This window comes from Vombatus ursinus, unplaced genomic scaffold, assembly GCF_900497805.2.
Source record: "Vombatus ursinus unplaced genomic scaffold, bare-nosed wombat genome assembly UNPS02014847.1, whole genome shotgun sequence".
In the NCBI taxonomy this organism is placed as follows: Eukaryota; Metazoa; Chordata; class Mammalia; order Diprotodontia; family Vombatidae; genus Vombatus; species Vombatus ursinus.
The window spans coordinates 12,407,522-12,426,516 of record NW_020954625.1 but is presented as its reverse complement, the minus strand read 5'-3'; the positions used below and the strand labels follow the sequence as shown (position 1 = coordinate 12,426,516).

General features: G+C 45.2%; 1 protein-coding gene across 2 annotated transcripts in view; it reads left to right on the top strand.

Annotated features, from left to right (window-relative positions):
• The first annotated feature begins 349 nt into the window (after positions 1-349).
• The window catches only part of ZNF365 (zinc finger protein 365), a 32,859-nt gene continuing 14,213 nt past the window's right edge, over positions 350-18,995 (top strand). For both annotated transcript variants that reach the window (XM_027840526.1, XM_027840527.1), the window contains exons 1-2: positions 350-431; positions 5,261-5,995. In XM_027840526.1, coding sequence (XP_027696327.1) covers positions 5,274-5,995 — 722 coding nt within the window. In that variant the 5' untranslated portion in view covers positions 350-431; positions 5,261-5,273. The remainder of the gene's footprint in view (positions 432-5,260; positions 5,996-18,995) is intronic.

The window sequence follows — 18,995 nt, the reverse complement described above, 5'->3', positions numbered from 1 at the left end:
CGCTAGGGAGGGGGCGGCAGCGCAGACGCAGCTGGGGTCGGCTCGGCTCAGGTCTAGCCCGGCCCGGCCCCGCAGAGCGCTGACCGCGGCCGAGCGCTGTGTCCCCCAGGCCTCCCGCGTGCTGAGCCCTCCCCCAGCTTCGTCCGCCTGCTCGGTTCCCCCCGCCCCCAGCTCCCCAGGTCTACTCCCCCCCCCCCCCCCGGCCGCCGCCAGCTCGCCTCGATCCCCGCCTGCCAGCCCCTGCCGGCGCCGTAGCCACCGCCGCACGCTCCGCCCTGGGCGCCGCTCGGGCCCCGCCGCGGGGGGGGGGTGCGGGGAGGGAGGGCATCAGTGCAGCGGGGTACGGGGCTCTGCCTGATTTACGGCTCTGCTGAAAACCGCTCCTCCGAGCCGCAGCCTCAGCCCCGGCCGCCGCCGCAGCAACAAGTCTGGTAAGTGCGTGGCTGCAGAGGCTGCAGCAGCTGCGCGTCCTGCCGGGGGTGGCAAAGCACGGGGTAGCCCTGCACAGCCCGCCTTGCACAGCCCGTGCTGCACGGCCCACCCTGTGCGATGTGGCTCTTCCCGGATGGCCCTGCACAACCCTTGCCGCACGGCCCACCGTGCATGGCCTGGACCGGCCGTTGCCGAGGGGGGCGGGGTGGGGTGGGCTGGATAGTTGGGGGCCCTGATGGGGACAGGATAAGCGAGTGACAGAACTGGGGGCAGGGTGCAACAGTAGCTGTAGAAGCGTCGGAGACGAGCTATTTAGGTTATTCGGGTCCCCTGGGCGCCCAGCCCCCAAGAACCTGAGCCCACACTCAGCAGCGCGGGGGAAGGAGGTGGGGACTGGGCAGCCGACACCGGAGAGAGTCACTGCTGCCTTCTCATCACCCTTCCTTCGCAGCAGCAGCATTCCCTCCTCCTCCTCCCCTTTCTCTAGCAACCCAGGAAAAAAATCGCCAGAAAACCACTGGACTGATGTTGCCTTTGCCCCTGGATCCCTGTTTGCACTCCTGCATGGATCTGAACGTGTGACGTCCTCTGCTTTTTTTTTTTTTTCCAGCGAATGCCTTCCCTTTACCACATCTCTTTAAGCCTGATATCTTCTTCTCCACCAGCAATCACCCATCCATTCGCCCAGCACCCCGAGAGCTGGCCAGGTCAGAAGCCTGGTACTTGCCCTACCAATCTGCTCCCAAAATCCTACTTCTCCATTGAAAAACCCCTAACCCCCATCACCTACCCTTCTTCCTGAATACTCCTCAACCCGAAGGCACTCTCCTTATCGCGCCCCCCCCCATCTCCCCCTTTTCCAGTCCCAGTGAGCCTTCGCATCTTCTCACAGCAAAGCTAACCAATAAATGAGTTTGTTACGGGTTTTCCCTCTGGATGCGCAGAAATCAATTGGTCTGGAGAGTGTGACATGCCAGCCGTTAGAGGCTTCCTTGCAGTCCTGAGTGTTTCTGGAACTCTTACTGAGGCTGTCCTCCCCAACATCCATGTTTTTCTAACATGACACCCCCTGGCCAAGATTCCTCAGGCCTGTTAAGTTGGGCATAGAAACCATTTACCTGCCGAATGAGGTCTGGGCACAGTTTGGGGTTGCTATCAGTCATCTGGTGCCAAGGTGAATAGAATTAATTCCTATAAGAAAACAAGAGCCGCTAGTTATTAAGAGTCCTGTTGGAGAACTGCCTTTAACAAACTACACCTGGGGAGAGTCATATTAAGAGCATATATTTATAGCTGGAAAGGATCCCAGAGGTCATCTGATTCAACTGTCTCATATATAATAGTAGTTCCCATTTCTGTAGCGCCTGGGTTCCTAACCTGAGGGTCAATGGACAGCTTTTAAGCGGGTCCCTGAAACTAGATGGTTAAAAAAAGACATCTTTATTATTATTATTTTTACTAACCTTTGGTTTCCTTTGTCAGTCAGTCAGCTAGTGACAACTTTGTGCCAGGCACTCTGCCAAGTACTGGGGATACAGAAAAAGGCAAAAGACAGTCCCAGCCCTCAGGGAGGTCATAGTGTACTGTGAGAGACAAATGCAAGTAACTATGTAGAAAGAAGAGCTACAGATATGCTGGAAAAATTGGAGGTAATCAACCAGGGGAAGGCATTAGCATCTAACTGTCCGCTGATATACAACATTTACTCTGAGAAGAGATCATAGATATCACCAAACTGCCAAAAGGGTACACAGCAAAAAGAGTTTAAGGACCTCTTCTATAGAGCCTGAAGGTTTGCAAATTTGTCATTCTATTTTATGAATGAGGAAACTGAGACTCCAGAAGATTAAATGACTTGCCTAAGGTCATACAGGCCAAGCCATGATTTGAACCCAGATCCGGTTTCCAAATACAGCATTCTTTTCCCAAAACACTCCCATAGCATTCTGAGTTAGAGACCAGAGATACGAACACTAGGGTCCTTGCCCTCAAGAAGCTTACATTCATTCTCTTATCCCAATCCTGGGCAGATGGCATGTTTTTTTTTTGTTGTTGTTTTGTTTTTTGTTATTTAATCATATCTGACTCTTTTTGCCCTCATTTGGGGTTTTCTTGGCAAAGATGCTAGAGTGGTTTGCCATTTCCTTCTCCCACCTCATCTGACAGATGAGGAAACTGAGGCAAATGGGGTTACATAACTTGCCTAGGGTCACACAGCTAGTAAGTATCTGAGGTCGGATTTGAACGCAGGTCTTCCTGACTGCAGATGAGGCACTCGATCCACTACACCACCTAGCTGCATGTAGTTGCAATAATTCAGTGATATTAAATTGACATTTATTGAATGAACAAAGTATGTGCCCCAACCAAAGGCCTTCTTGGTTGAGAGCATCCATCACTAGAGGACTCCAGACTTTCAGGACTGTTTATACACTTTGAATACTCTTAAAGTCCAAGGCGCAAAGGCTTTTCCTCATATTGTTATAAGCAGGGCTCTGCCTGAGGCTGGAGAGGTGAAATTCGAAGGTTTGGGAATTAATATGGGTTAGTTGTCTCATTACTCATTATTATTGTTTAAGACACTGCTTACAGTTGGGAGAAGACAGCTGAGCTTGCTTTTCTCAAGACCTATTTTGAAAACAAATGTGTTTTCAGTAGACAACTGTCCCCATTTTGTCTGCTTCATTACTCCAATATTTCCTCACTTTGTATGCATGACTATCAGCCTGGATCAGCAAAGTGAGCTGGGGCCTTCTGTCAACTAGGAAGGAACCTGGGAAGACTTAGGATTCTGATCCCAGTCCTGCATAGGCAGTGTCTTAGAAGACACCTGGGCCTGGAAGGTAGCAGCCTGGGGCTCCCAGCCCTGAACTGAACCAAGTAGTGCCCCAACCAAAAGCCTCCTTTTTACATTCATTTTCCTGCAGGGATCCTGGGCAGGCTGCCTCTAGTTGCAATAATTCACTGATACTGAATTGACATTTGTTGAACTGAACAAAATATGGACCCTACCAGAGGTCTCCTTTCATATATTTAATCAGTAAAGAACTTTGTAAACCTCGACGTGCCATAGAAATGTGAGCAATCATTACCATTCATCAGCACCTCCGACTTCACATCTGTGAGGTAGATGGATGACATCCCCTTTATCTTGAAAATGAGATAATGGGAACAATAGGGTTTAGAAAACAAACAAAACATCTCAATGCAATAATTAGAGTCAACCTCTGTATTTTACTTCATATATCTCATTTCATTTGATACTCAGAATATCAGGGTATGAGAAGCGGCAGATAGACAGCAGACTCAAAGCCAAGAAACCATGGGTTCAGGTGCTACCTCTGGTACATGCTGGTTCCGTTACCCTGGGCCAATATGATCACTGCTCTGTCCTCTGGATAGCACTCTAAGAACTAAGAGGTTCTGACCTATTTCAGGAGAAGGAGTTTCCTTCCCTGGGAGTTCCCTATTTATACGAATGAATTCAGTCCCTGCCCAAAATAACCCTGTAGTATAGGTGTTGCTAGCAAGCTTCGAAATGTCTAGACCTGTGATTTCCTCCACATGGGGAATTCCCTGAGCATAAGATCTTGCTATCTTACCCATGACTTCTCGTCTTAGAAAGTTGGCTAGGGACACATAGAGGTTGCAGCCAGGATGTACCAGGCTCAGGACTTGGACCCCAGTCTGTCGGACCCCAAGACCTGGCCTCTATCCATGATCCCATATTGTCTTTCTAGCTGTGGGCATTTGTTTATTCTACATTTTATAGATGGGGAAATAGATACTCACAGAGGTTTCCCTCCTCGTTGCCACTTCCTGGGTCCCTGGCTCCCTCAAGTGCCAGCTACAAATCCCACCTCCTACAGGAAGCCTTTCTCAATCCTTTTCCCTCTGTTGATTATTTCCATTTTGTTTTGTTTGCATGTTGTGTCTCCTATTAGGTTGGGAGCCCCTTGAGAGCAGGTACTGTCTTTTTCCTCTTTTTGTGTCCTCATCTCTTAGCACAGTGCCTGGTACATAGCAGGTGCTTAATAAGTGTTTATTGTCTAACTGGCTAGTAAATGGATCCGAAACTGTCAGTATGGAGTAGGTAGGATCAGGATTTGACCTTGAGTGCTGATTCTAAGTCTCATACTCAGTTCCAGTGTGCCTCAGCTGTCTCCCATACACAGCTGCATTTTGAGCATTAATGTTATAATCCTAGCATAGTTTGCCACTTTGTCCTGGGGCATTTCTGCTTTCCAGAACCGTAAAATCCTCCTTGCACCACTGAGGGAATTCTCTGGCTGAGCCATAGTGTTAGCATTCAAATAATTAAAGAGAGGATGGACTGTGTAGACAATATTAGGAACCAGTTTTGGAAAGAGATGGAAAGCGAATGTTTCTAAAGGTGGGTTCCGGTTACTGGCATCCATCCATTCTATGTAGGTGCTGAAGTCTAAGCCTCCTGAACCCCTAACTGTGCCTCCAACTAGCTACACTTTGCCCCTTTGGGTTTTTTCCTTATTTGTCAAATGGAGAGGGTTGGACTAGATGTCCTCTGAGGTCCCTTCCAACCTGAGATCCCTGACCTTTGGTAACCTGGTGACGCCTGGGGGCCCCTTCTCAGAATTCTTTAAAATTCATTCAATAAAATACATAGCCCTTCAAAGGAAACCAATGCTATTGAAGTATAGTTATCAAAATATATTTTAAAATCCAGTTCTTGGATCCTAGGTTAAGAACCCCTGGCCTCAATAAATATCTAAGCTCTGACATCCTGCATGTCTGTGGCATTTGAATATACATAGAAATTCTCTGGTCTTTCTCCCTGCCCCTCTTCCAGGATTTTCAGAGTAATGCAACAGAAGGCTTTTGAGGAAAATAGATACCCCTGGCAAGAGTCCTTTGAAAATGTTGCTGTGTGTCTGCCATTCCGCTGCCCACGGTGTGGAGACCATACCCGCTTCAGAAGCTTGTCTTCCTTGAGGGCCCATCTGGAGTTCAACCACAGCTACGAAGAGAGGAGCCTCATGACAAAATGCAGCCTTTTTTCTCCCTTCAAAGACCCAGACCTGATCACTTCCTCAGAGCCACTGAAACTGGGGAGTGGCAGCCGAGCAGTCAAGCAGAAATCGAGCTACGTGAACTTGTGTAACCTGTCCCGGGAAAACCTGAAGGACAGGAAGTCCCTCCAGGTGGTGGCGGAGAGGCCCGTGTCTTTCCTGCCCATCTACACCTCTATAGACTCCTTGGGTGGCCCAAGGTCCAGCCCCGGGCTGCCCACCACGGATGCCAAAGCGTCCTTTGAGGCCCACGTGAGGGAAAAGTTCAATCGGATGGTTGAGGCAGTGGACAAGACCATCGAGAAGAGGATTGACAAACTGACCAAAGAGCTTGCGCAAAAGACCGCGGAACTGTTGGAAGTCCGGGCAGCTTTTGTGCAGCTGACTCAGAAAAAACAGGAAGTCCAGCGGCGAGAGAGGGCCTTGAACCGGCAGGTGGACGTGGCGGTGGAGATGATCGCTGTGCTGAGGCGGCGGCTTACGGAGTCTGAAGAGGAGCTTCTCCAGAAGGAAGAGTGAGTGACAAGGGCAGGAGAGGGAGGGTCCGGCCTTCCGGAATTGGGTGACCAGTTTTCTCTCAATGACCCCAGGGAGTATGGACTGCAAGCTTTATGTTTTAAATCCTTGTTGACTCGATGAAAGATCTAGGGATGAGTTCTTTGACGCTACTCAGTCTAGCAGTTTCTGAACCTGGCATGAGCTGGAGTGGGTAAATTCACCCAGGGTGTTGGAGGTATAGGGGTTGGCAGCTAGGTGGTACAATAGATAGAATGCTGGGCCTGGAGTCAGGGAAGACCTGAGTTCAAATCTGGCCCCAGACACTTACTAGCTGTGTGACTCTGGACAAGTCACTTCACCCTATTTACTTCAGTGTCCTCATCTATAAAATGAGCTGAAAAAGGAAATGGCAAACCACTCCAGTATCTTTGCTATGGATATGACTGAACAATAAAAACACCCATAGGTCACCATGATTCTTCTAGAGGAAGTCAGGCCAACTTTACTGCTGCTTCAGATAGGAAGATGGGCAGGGGAGGAGGTGTCTCCCAGAGTAGTACCACCGAGGACCTCTAAATCTCTCACCCTTGAGCAGAGCCCAGATTGCCCCACCTCGTTACTGTTCTTCTCTCCCTTTGCTTTTCTATTCCCATCAATCATCTTCCTCATCTTTAAAATGAGAAGACTGGACTAGATCTAGGTTCTTATGATCTCTCTTAGTAGGGATAATTAATATGTGCAGGACCTATGATTTTGTCTTTTGGGGTCCTCTTTCTACTGACATAAATCATAACCAGTTTGGTCCAAAGGAAAGAATGCTGGATTTGGAGTCAAGGGCCTTGGATTAAAATCCTATTTCTACTACTCCCTGTGTGTGTGGCTCCAGGTTCCCTATCTACAAAAGGAGTGGCTGGACCAGTTGTGGGGGAGCCCTCTGTTAGCTCTTAATCTATGATCCTGTAACTTCTCTTTGACTTTCTGGGTGGTCTTTGAGAGATCCTCCCTCCATGGAAATTCTCTGACATTTCGTTATGGGGGTAGAGGTGACCCAATAGCTGTTTCATTGGAGCAGCTCTGACTGGTTGTGGAGAGAGAAATTCTGAGAGACAAAGTGCCCAGCCTGCTCCATTTATTAGCAAAGCTAGCAATTGTAGATAAATGGAGGTCAATGGTCTCTCAATGACCAAAGACAATTAAGGATGATAGTCTCTTTTATAATGATTGACAAGATGACAAAGCAAGGCATATCTTTTTCTGATTGACTGGATGGTTGAATGAGGAGGTGGGATAAAGTGTCCTTTCAGCCTGTCCTATTACATCACTGGGAGATGAGATCAGTCCTCAGGTTATGGGAGTGGTCATCAGGCAATAGGTGATGGAATCAGTCTGAAGGCTTGAAAGGACAGCAGTTTAGATTGATGAGATTGACCTTTAAGTTAATTACGTTTCTCTGGAAAGTGGGTGATGGGTGAAGCCAGGGGTTTGTTCCGCAAAATTTGGATTTAGAAGGCCACATGTAGCCTTAAGGCTGCAGGTTCCCCACTCTTGGGTGAAGAGTATTTCTCTAGTAGAATGTAGGCTTCTTGAGGACAGATGCTGCCTCATTTTTGTGTTTGTATTCCTGGTGCCAGCATGGCGCTTGACCCTTATTAGGCACTTAATTCATTTGTCGTTTGTTCTTCATTTTCAAAGAGGACCAATGACATCATGGGGCGATGCCTTGGCTCTTGTGTGAATTGGATTTAAATGAGGGCAGACTTATACAAAACTGTCGGCCTCACTCTCTCTTCCTGAGTCATCAAAGTCCAGTGGCAGGACAAAAGTCAAGACAACCTTGGCATCTTTGACGTTCTCATCTGCCCATTCTGCTGGAGGAAGTCTTCACATGCTTGGGAAAGGCAGCCCCCTAACTTACCAATGGGTTTGGGGTCTGTCAGTCCCCCTCAACCTGCCCATCTGCCAAGATGCTTTTTGGGGGTGTGGCAGCTGCTCGTGCTACAGCATCTTGCAGTCACAGGTGAGAGTTGGGTAAAAGGTGGGTGAGCAGCACTGAAAAGGGCTTGACAAGCCCTCACACCAGAGGTGCTAGTCTTTCCTGAACACCCTGGACACCCCTAGGCACTTAATGCTTGTTTGCTGAATATGGAAGGCAATGTGTTAAACTCAAGATGAAACAAAAAAACTGCCCCGATGTCAGAGAGTTTTCACTGTATCGGGGAGAGATGCAGCTTGTCAACCCAGAAGAGCTAATAGCTAGCATTTATAGAATGCTTTAAGATTTGTAACATTCCTTTACATATACATTACCTCATTTGCTCTCCACAACAACTCTGAGGTAGAATTTGACCCATTTTACAGGTGAAGTGACTTGCCTCATGTCATACAGATAGTAAGTATCTGAAGCAGGATTCAAATTCATGTCTTCTGCCTCTAAGTCCAATGCTCTGTCCGCTATATTACCTAGCTGCCTCAAAATATATACAATAATTTGAGGAAGAGGGAGAGAGTACTAACATTTGGGGGTGGGGGGACATATCAGGAAAAGCCACCCATGGGTGACACATGAGTTGAGCCTCAAATGAAGTTAGGGATTCTAAGAGGTAGGAGGGGAGGATCATAGTCTGGTAGAATCACAGTATTTAGAACTCGAGGAGTGTGTTCTAGGGATGGGGGAGGGAGGGCTGACTGAAAAAGCACAGAGGTGAGAGATGGAGCATCAGGTTTGGAGAATCAAAGGGAGGTCAACTTGGCTAGAAGATGGGGTGAATGAAGGAGAATAATGTGAGGTAATCCTAGAAAGGAAGGCTGGAGTCAGATTGAGGAGGGCTGCAAATGCTTTCTGTGGGGATTGTTTCTCCCAGTTTTATAACGGAAGGATGATTGAGGGAAATTGTCTTCTTTGCAATAGCAAAGGAACCCAATTTGTGTTTTTTTAAAACAAAAATGTCATCTGGAAATGAAACATCCTTCTGGACAGATTTGACTCAAACTTGAAAGATCAGAATCATAACCAGTAGTTGTGCAGATTGGGCCAAGGAGTATAAGATGAACCTGGGGCAAGCAGGGCAAAATTTCTCTCCAATGAACTGTTTAAAAGCAAATTCTCTTGGAAGTTGGTGTGGGAAAGAGGCCTCAGGATATCATGGGACAGCTTCAGAGGATGAGTGGTAGGTATTGGTGTGAATTGAAAGAAGCAGAATTTTTTTTTTTGGTGGTTGTTGTTTAAGCTGATGGCACCTTCAAAACTGTGCTGTGCTGTGACAAAGCCCCTATTGCACCACTTTAGTTATAGCTCGATGAAAGGCACAGAATTCGTTGTCCTGTATTTGTACAACAAAGAATTTCAAGTTTAATTATAAATTCACAGTTAATACTCCCATTAGGCACAGACAAGTCAAGTCAAGCCAATAGGTATTTATTAAGTGCTTGATCTGTGACAGGCACTGTGCCAAACTCTGGAGATACAGAGAAAGGCAAAAAATGCTCCTTGCCCTCAAGTAACATATTTAAATGGAGAAGATGACATATAAATAATATAAATATAACAAGGCTATATTCTAGGAGACTGAAGTTAATCTTGTCAGGGAATATACTAGAAGCTGTGGGGGGGGATTGGATTTGAACTAAGAAAACATCTTCAAGATTAAGTTTTCAAGTAACAAGTTTAATAACTGCAAAATTTGAGATGTTGAGCTAAGAGGAGGAGAACAAATACAGAAATAAATTCTATTTCCTTTCTGCCAGCTTGTCACTCTTGTATTTTTCTCCTTTCAAAATCTGATGTCTAAATTCAATTCAATTTTGTTCTTGTTGTTCAGTAGTTTTTCAGTTGTATCTGACTCTCCATGACCCCCTTTGGGGTTTTCTTAGCAGAGATACTAGATTGGTTTGCCATTTCCTTCTCCAGCTCATTTTACATATGAGGAAACTGAGGCAAACAGGGTGAAGTGACTTGCCCAAGGTCACACAGCTAGTTAAGTGTCTGAGGCCAGATTTGAACTAGGTTCTTCCTGACTACAAGCACAACCCTCTCTATCCACTGAGCCACCCAATTGCCCTAAACAGCATGTTAATGTGACTATTTTCCCACAGCTCCTTCAACATTTGTCATTTTCTTTCTTTTTTTTTTTTTGGTCAGCTTTTCCAATCAAAGGAGTGTGAAATGGAACCTCAGAATTGCTTTAACTTGCATTTCTCTAATTAGTGGTGATTTTGGAGCTTTTCTTTTCACATGACTATTGATTAATAACTTCAGTTTCTTCCTTTAAAAACTATCTGTTCTTATCCTTTGGCTATTTATCAACTGGGGAATGGCTCCTATTCTTATAAATTTGGATTAATTCTATTTGAATTGAATTTGAATTCTAATTGAATTTTGAATTAATTATCTATTTTGGAAATGACTTCTTTACCAGCTAAGCTTGCTGCAAAGTTTTTTTTTTCTCCCAGTATGACTTTCCTTTCTAATTTTAACTTTGTCATTTTTGTTTGCAAAAAAAATTCAGTTTTTTGTAATCAAAATAATCTTTAATCTTCTGTGATGCCATGCATGATAACAAACTGTGCCTATCCGTAAATCTGAAAGTAAATTTCTTCCTTGCTTCTCTTATTTGTGATATCACCCTTGATACCAAAAGTCATATATTCTTTTGGACCCAATCCTAGTATACTGTATGAGGTGCTGGTCTAAATCTGATTTCTGACATACTATTTTCTTGTTTTCCTGACAGTTTTTCTTAAAAAATAACAAGTCCCTGCCCCAGTGGGTGGGATCTTTGAGTTTATCTTTGCTTCTGAATGTAGTGTACCTAATCTGTTCTGCTGGTCAACCTCTCTATTTCTTCCCCAGTACCAAATCATTTTGGTGATTCCTGCCTTGTAGAAATCTGGTACTTCCCTGGGTGCTCCCTTTTAGAAATAACCTTTTAAGGTAGAAACTGTCCAGAGGAGGAGAAGCAGGATATTAAAGGACCTTGAGTTCAAGCTGGGTGAAGATCCATTAAAGGAACTGACCATGTTTAGTGTGGAGCATGAGAATAGAGTCTAATGTTCCTGAGGGGGGGAGACTTACATTTTTTGTCTTTGTGTTTTTCATGTCTAGTATGGAGCCTGGCACAACTTAGCTGCTGAATGAATGAGTGAATGAATGAATAATATTCATACTCAAAAGAGTAGACTTGGGAGGGGGGTACAATAGCTATCTTCAAGTATTTGAAGTGGTCTTATATGGAAGAGGAATTATACTTGTTCCATTTGGTCCCAGATCCAGTGGGAGGAATTTCCAAGGATTTCCTAACCATTTGAGTTGACCAGAGGTGGAATGGGCTTCCTTGGGAGCCCCCATCAGAGGATTCCAAACAAAGATTGAATTACTCCTTGTTGGCTTTGATAGACAGGGGATTCTTACTCAGTTATGGGCTCAGCTAGGTGGTTCCTGGGGCCCCCTCCAGCTGTTACATGTTTGGATTCTGTGGCAGGAGAAGATTGAATGAGAATTCAACAAAGAGAGGGTAAGATAATTTTACGGGCATAAGGAGTGCCAAGGACAAAGCCCAGAAATGGGCAAGTGTGGGGTAGGGACTGAAATGGTAAGTGTTGCTATAGCATAAGTTACATGGAGAAGGGTTAGGAGATAATGCTGGAAAGGGGGAAAGTAGGTAGCACAGGATTGTGGAAGATGGCTTTGAATGCCAGACAAAGGAATTACAGCTTTGCTTTAAAGGAAACAGGATTTTAAGACATGATTAGATCAGTGATGAAGGAAGACAGATACAACAGCAGTGTAAGGGACTGTTTGAAGGAGGCAGAGATTTGGAGGCAGGGATTCCTGTAATCAACCAATCAGTAAGCATGCAGTAAGCATCAGCAATCTTAAGAGGAAATTGTGCGGGCAGATGACAATGAGAGACTGAGTGAAACTGGGAGTAGCGACAAATACAAGCAATGAGGCTGAAGCAGAATCAGGCATCCTTGTTAGGTGGGCATGAGAAGTGACATATGTGGAAGGGTTAAAGCTGACCCCAAAAATGGTTTGAAAAAAGAATCTTGGATTTAAAGTCAGAGGACCTGGTTTTGAAATCTTGGGCAAGTAGTCACTTTCCCTTCCTGGTCTTCAGTTTACTCATTTGTAAAATATGGGGTTAGACTGGATGACTTCAGAGGATCATTCTACCTATTGAGCTGTGATGCTTTGATGAAGCTTGTGTTGAGTTACGAGCCACAGATTCCGGTGGTAGAGAAATTCAGAGAAGGCAGAGGTTACTTTGGGGAGGAGTAGACCGGAAGATTTCGAGGCATAAGGTGTGGTGGAAAGAGCCCTGGAGCCAGAGTCCCGAAACTTATCTCTGGGACCAAATCTTACCTCTGCCCCTTACTAGCCATGGGGCTTTGGGCATGCCACCTAAACTGATTGGGATCTCTGCTTCTCCATCTATGAGATGATGGGCATGGACTAAATGATTTCTCAATAAATGATTCCTTCTCCCTCCCCCAAATGTGGACTTGGTCTTGAAGGGTAGGTAGGATTTTAAGGGGGTGGAGAAAGAGGAGAGTTGGATGGAAAAAGAGGAGCAATAGCACAAACAAGAGGTCTGGCCTTGGAATCAGGAAGACTTGGGTTCAAATGCTGCCTCTGATACACACTGGTGTGTGTCTAAGGGCAAGTCAGTTAATGTTTCAGAGTCCCAGTGACTCTCTTAATATTTTAAGTTACAGAACGGTTGTGGGTCAATATCTGGAGATTGAATTTCTACACCAGAATTTCCACACACTTATAAAATCTTGGGTTCCTTACCCTCCCCTACCCCCAACCCTTACCCTCCCACCCCCAACCAAACCCAAGCAGCCTAGGGGACAAGATTTAAAATGGCACCGAATGTTGGTGGCAGACAGGCCCTGAAAGCTTGTCCAATGCAACCTTCTGTCTATAAGCAGATAAGGAAACTGAAGGCCAGTGAGGCTGTTACTTGCCTTGGGGGATCAGTTTCTACCGCTGGAAGAGCAGGGGCTGTGCGAATGTTAGAAGTCACTCAGCTAGTGAGGGATAGAAGCCCCAATTAGGGGCTGAGGCCTTGGTTACTAGAGGAGGAAGTATTTCCTGCTGAGTTTCTACCTGGGATGCCCCAAGTTTCTATCCTACTGACAGTACGGCTGCTGAGAAGAGGTGGACCACCATAGGCAGAGATGGATGGACGGATGGATAAATGGATGGATGGATGGATGGATGGATGGATGGGTGGATGGAGCCATCCAGCCCTATACATAGAGATACAACTCATAGATGTAGAGATAAAGATAGATGGTGCATATAGATAGATGATAGAGAAATCATTTATTTAGTGTTTCCTATGTACCAGGAACTGAGCTAAGCACTGGATATACAAATACAAACAGACAAGAGAATTCTTGCCCTAATGGAGCTTATATTCTGATGGGGAAAGATAACACATAAAGGGGAACTGGAAATGGGGGGGGGAGCCAGGTCACTGTGGAGGAGGAGAAAAAGTCTAAAGGATGAGTTGAGGCCTTTGGGAGTAAGGAGGGGCATGGCAGGGGCCTTTCCTGAGAGATAGAAATAAGGAGGGGACATGGGTGCTGATAGCTGTGGTCACCAGGGTTGAGGGAAGTCATGGAAAGAGGCACCTTCAGAAAGGTGCTGATAGCACCCTCTGTGCTTTCCATCCTGGGGCAGGTCCCAGCTGGCCCGCCCTGATGATGGCTCTGCCTGGAACCCAGCTCCCCTGATTTGGAGGACAGGACGTCCTTCAACCCACTGTTCCAAAATACTCTGGATTTGAAGGTTGGAGGGCTCATTATGGTACTTATTCCCTATTCAACCTTGGCGTTCACCTTTGGCATGGTGACCTCCTTATACCATGGTGCTCAGTCTACCAATCAATCAGTAACCATTTATTAAACACCTGTGTGACAAGTTTTGGGGATATAAAAACCAAAATGAAACATTCCTTGCCCACGAAGAGTTTCCATTCTATTGTAAGAGACATGTACAAATATACATTTTATATATATATATATATATAGTAGATATGTATATGTAATACATATATATGCACATTATTTATAGCTATGCACACATATACACAAATTAAATGCAAGATAATATTAGGAGGGAAGGTGCTAAGTGCTGGGGGAGGGGGAGGATCAGGAAAGGCTTCATGTAGGAGGTGCACTCAAGCTGAGCTTTGAAAGAAACCAAGGGTTCTAAGGATGAGGAGGGGGAAGTTTGAGGCTTGAGGACAGCCTGAGTAAACACCCGGATCCAGGAGGTGGAGTGTCATGGGTAAAGAAGAGCATGAAAGTGCCTTCACTGGGCCTCGTGTGACTCAAGTGAGATACTGAGCCTGGTTCATTTTGGAATGGCCTTCACCTACACTTTCAAAGAGATGAAGGAGATAGTAGGAGATGTCAGAGGTGTTGAGAAATGGTGTGGCCATCAGGTGAAACCTTAACAGAGGGCCCAGCCCTGCTATTATCCTCATTTTCTGATAAGCATTTAAACTGCCATCCTGGGGGGAAGGGGGCATCAACGCCCAGTCAGAATCTTACAGTGATGAACCAGGCTCCATCATTCTGTACTAAACCTCTCCAGAATCTTTGCCAAGAAAACTCCAGATGGGGTCACAGAGAGTCGAAGAGTGTCTGCTCCCAACAGTCAGGTCCTCAGCCTTCATCATAAGCCTGGCTGCCAGCAACTAGCACTAACCCCTCCATTGTCAACTGATCCATGTTGGCCCATGACAATCTGAAGCAGATGGGGGATGTTGGACACAGTAGCTTGCTTGTTTCACCGGCTCAACCCCTCTCCACTTAATTATCTTGGACTCACACCCTATCAGCTTCTACACAAGCCTGTACCGCCTGCCTGCCTGCCCTGGGCTGGTAAATAGGTTGATAAAAATTATCTCACTTTTAATTGGCTTCCTCTCTGGTTGCGTAAGGCTGGTATTTATTTCTTCCTAACTGGTGTTTATACAAATGGGGCAGCATTGTGGGTTTTCATCTCTATCTTGAATCCGAACTGTCTTGGCACAGCTTCAAACAATGTGGTAGATCTAAAGTGTCAGATTTGCCTGAGTAAAGGGGCAGAACTTGTTTGTAAATTTTTCTGGGCCAGAGGAGTTTTCTGTAGCCTGATCAATTGAAAGGGTGCACATGATTCACTTGCACCCTATCAGCGATCGCTGGCCAAGAGCCCCGGTTCCTTTTATCAGTATTGAGGAGGCCGGGTGCTTGGTGGTGATTTTCCACTGTCCAGGAAAGGGTTGACTTCAGCGCAGATATTTCTGGTATGACCAAACTCCTCGCTGTCTAAAGAGTTATGTGATCAGTAACCAGATTCATTTTGACCCCCAGGATTTCTCCATTTTTTTTTAAAGTTTCCAGTTTTTGAACCTGTAGTTCGGAAGACGATGGTAGTACTTTGGTTATTTGATGTGTGTGTGTGTGTGTGTGTGTGTGTGTGTGTATGTATGTGTGTGTATGTGTGTATTAGTTATAGGGAGGTGAGGAGCAAGCTAACGAAGTTTAGTATAAAAAGAAAAGAGGGATTTTTGGGGGGGTGCCTAGCTGAATAATTCATTCTTTTATTTTTGGTCTGAACCTATAATTTCATTGGGATAAGGAACTCTAGAGAACAGCTGGTGCAGATTAATACCTGCTCTGTAACTTACAGTCCTAGATAGATCCCAGGGGCCCTGAAAAGTTAGGTGACTTGCCCAAGGTCACACTGCCAGTAAGTATCAGAAATAGGATTTGAACCCAGGGCTTCCTGATTCCCAGGCTGGTTCTCTAACCACTGGGTCACACTGCCTCTTGATAGTGACTGAAAAATCAACCAAAGACTCCTGGTGGCGAAAGGGAGAATAAATTGTGGGCAGCCCTTCTGGTCCACTGATCTCTTCCAGATAGCAAGAGAAAGCCAGGAAGGCTTCCAGCACAGGGGACCACGGGCAGAAATTACACACGGTGGGTGGAGATGGAAGGTGGTGGTCTGCGTTCAATTCAGGTCAGCAAGCCTCCGTCCAGGGCCTTCTGTTCAATGCTGTGCTGGACACTGGAGAGACAAGGCAGAAAGTGATGCCCCTCACCTCCACCACCGATATTTATTGTTTTAAAATATGTTTTTGGGGGGAATTTAGCAATCCTTAGCCAACACAAGCATTTTCTATGTAAAGAACAAGAAAGAGGCCTGTATAAGAGAATGTTGACTTAGGGGTGCTTTTTGAAATGTATTAGAGGTTATGAGGGAGTAACAAAATTGCTCTGTTTATGCCTCGTTCTACCCCTCCTTTCTGTTTGTTGAGGAGTGTTTTTAAAAAGCTTTGCTCTTTAAGAGAAAACAACTTTGAGAGCAGAAACTGGGTTTTTTGTTTGTTGTTTTGTTTTTTGGTGTCTTTCTCTGTATCCCCAGACTTAGCGCAGTTCTTGGCCCACACGGGTGCAATAAGTGCTTACGTTCTGTGGGGATCAGGGAGGACACAATATGCACCCTGATAAGCAAATGCAAAGTCATTTTGGGGGGAGGGGGCTGAACACTGACAGTGGAATCCAGACAGGCCTGTATATTATCTCATTTATGCTTCTGTCAGGTAGGAGCTACAGGGATTATTACTCCCCTTTACACATGAAGAAACTGAGGTTTAGGTAGGTTTGTCCATGGTCACCCAACTAATTCAGCAATAAGTATCAGAGGTAAGACTTGACCCCAGGTCATCTGACTCTGGTTTTTAACCAAATGAATGTTAAGAGGTTTTCTCCAGAGGTCTATCATATCTAACTTTCTAAAATTTCATTCATCTCTTTAACTTCTTTATTATTTATTTATTTATTTATTTATTTATTTTATTTATTATTTATCTAGTTCTGAGAGGGAAAAATTGAGGTCCCCCATCACTATAGTTTTGCCATCTATTTCTATCTGTAACTCATTTAACTTTTCCTTTAAGAATTTGGATGCTATGCCATTCGGTACGAATATGTTTAATATTGATATTACTTCAATGTTTATGGTACTTTTTAGCAGGATGCTGTTTCCCTTCTTACTTAGTTCTGTTTTTGCTTTTTTGTTGCCTGATTGCTACTCCTCCCTGCCTTTTTTACTTCTCATGCTTCAGGTGGATATCCCCTTCACTCACTGATGAGTTTGGGGCCTTCTGCTCTAGCCTCTTATTTTAACTCTGTGTGTATCTTTCTTTTTCAAGTATGTTTCTCGTCAACAACAAAGTGCTAGATTCTGGTTTCTAATCTGTTCTGCTATTTGCTTCTCTTTTATGGGTGAATTCATTCCATTGACATTTATAGTTATGATTGCTAACTGTACATTTCTCTCTATACTATTTTCTTCTGTTTGTCATCCTCACTCTTTTTTTTTTTTACCCTGTCTCTCAAAAGTCTAGTTTGCTTCTGACCATTGTCTCTGTCCCCATTTTATAGAGGAGGGAACTGAGGTTGAGAGGGATGAAATGACTTGCCTAGGACCACTCAGTAAGTGCCTAGGAGGGCCGACTTTTGTCATTCTGTTCTATTCCATTAATGTATCACAATTTATCTACTTACTGTTGGTTGTTTTCAGTTTTTCTTTTATAATTACTTACAACACTGCTCTGAAGATTTTGAAGAGACGGCATTCTTGGGATTCTTCTGTGCAACGTTTTCAGGGCATGGTCTTGCCAATGGAATTGTGGGGCCAAGTCATCGCTGACATGACGTGGTACTTGAAGGTTTGCGAAGAACTTTGCAGATGATCTTTCATTTGAATCTTATAACAAGCCTGCGTGGCAGGCACTCTAGGATTATTACCCTCATTCTACTCATGAAGAAACAGAGTTTAGAGCGGACATTGACTTGCATGGTCACATGCATATGCATGGTCACAAAGCTTCTAGTGTTAGAGACAAGACTGGTAGCTGGGTCTCTCCTGACTCCAGGAACTCCAGCAACTCCAGTGCTCACTCCGCCTCATGTTTCGTCTCCCCCAGCCCCACCTCCATTGCCTCAGTTAGACTTGAATCTGCACAAAGGCAGACAGCCTCGGTTCTTCCCTGGCAGTGTGGTGCCGAGTACAGGCTCCCCAGAGCTGGGGTCAAAGACTAGCTCTGCCAATCATTCCCTTTGTGACCCTGGGTAGGAAATTTAGCCTCCCTATGCTTCGATTTTCTTTATTTGTCAATTGATGGGTTAGACTAGCTGGTTTCTGTGATCCTTTCCCCTCTAAACCGATCCTTCTGCCTCTTCTAGGCCTAGCACAGAGCTGTGTTCTCAGCCAGTGCCTGACGGATCGGGTGAATAACTGAACCAAAGAGTAAAGTCTCCCAGGCGTCAGAGAACAGTGATGCTGTTTCTTACTGGTCCCTCAGTAAGCATTCCCTGCCTAACTGAGGTTCTGCAGGATTGAACCCAGGTCTGCCTCTCATCCTCTCTCGCCAAGGATGAAGTGGTATGAAGCAAGTGGGAGAGGGAAAGCCAGTATAAATAAGGAAGCCTTGAATGTGAGGAAGGTTGAGCAGGGAAAGAAGATGAAATGATTTATTCATTCAGCATCTCCAAAGAGGCAGCAGTAAGGAAGAGCTGTGTGGGACAAAGGAGCACAAACCAGCATCCCCAGGGTGGAGTGCTCAATATACCAGTATATCAGTATTCAATATGAGTTTGCCTGTAAGTGGAAAACAAAGGGTACAGACTCCTGAGAAATACGTGGTATGAGTCTTTGAAAAGAAAAGCCATGCCCTGGGGAATCAGAGATGACAGGAGCAATCAGTCAACCAAAAAGCATTTATTAAGTGCTTGCTGTGTGCTGAGCATTGTGCTAAGTGCTAGGTGGCAGAGAAACGGCAAAATCATAATAACAGTAATCATAATAGCTAGCATTTATAGCTGGTTGTTGTTAGGTAGTGTCCCACTCTTTGCGACCCCATTTGGGGTTTTCTTTTGCAGAGATATTGGAATGCTTTGCCATTTCCTTCTCCAGCTCATTTTACAGTTGAGGAAACTGAGGCAAAC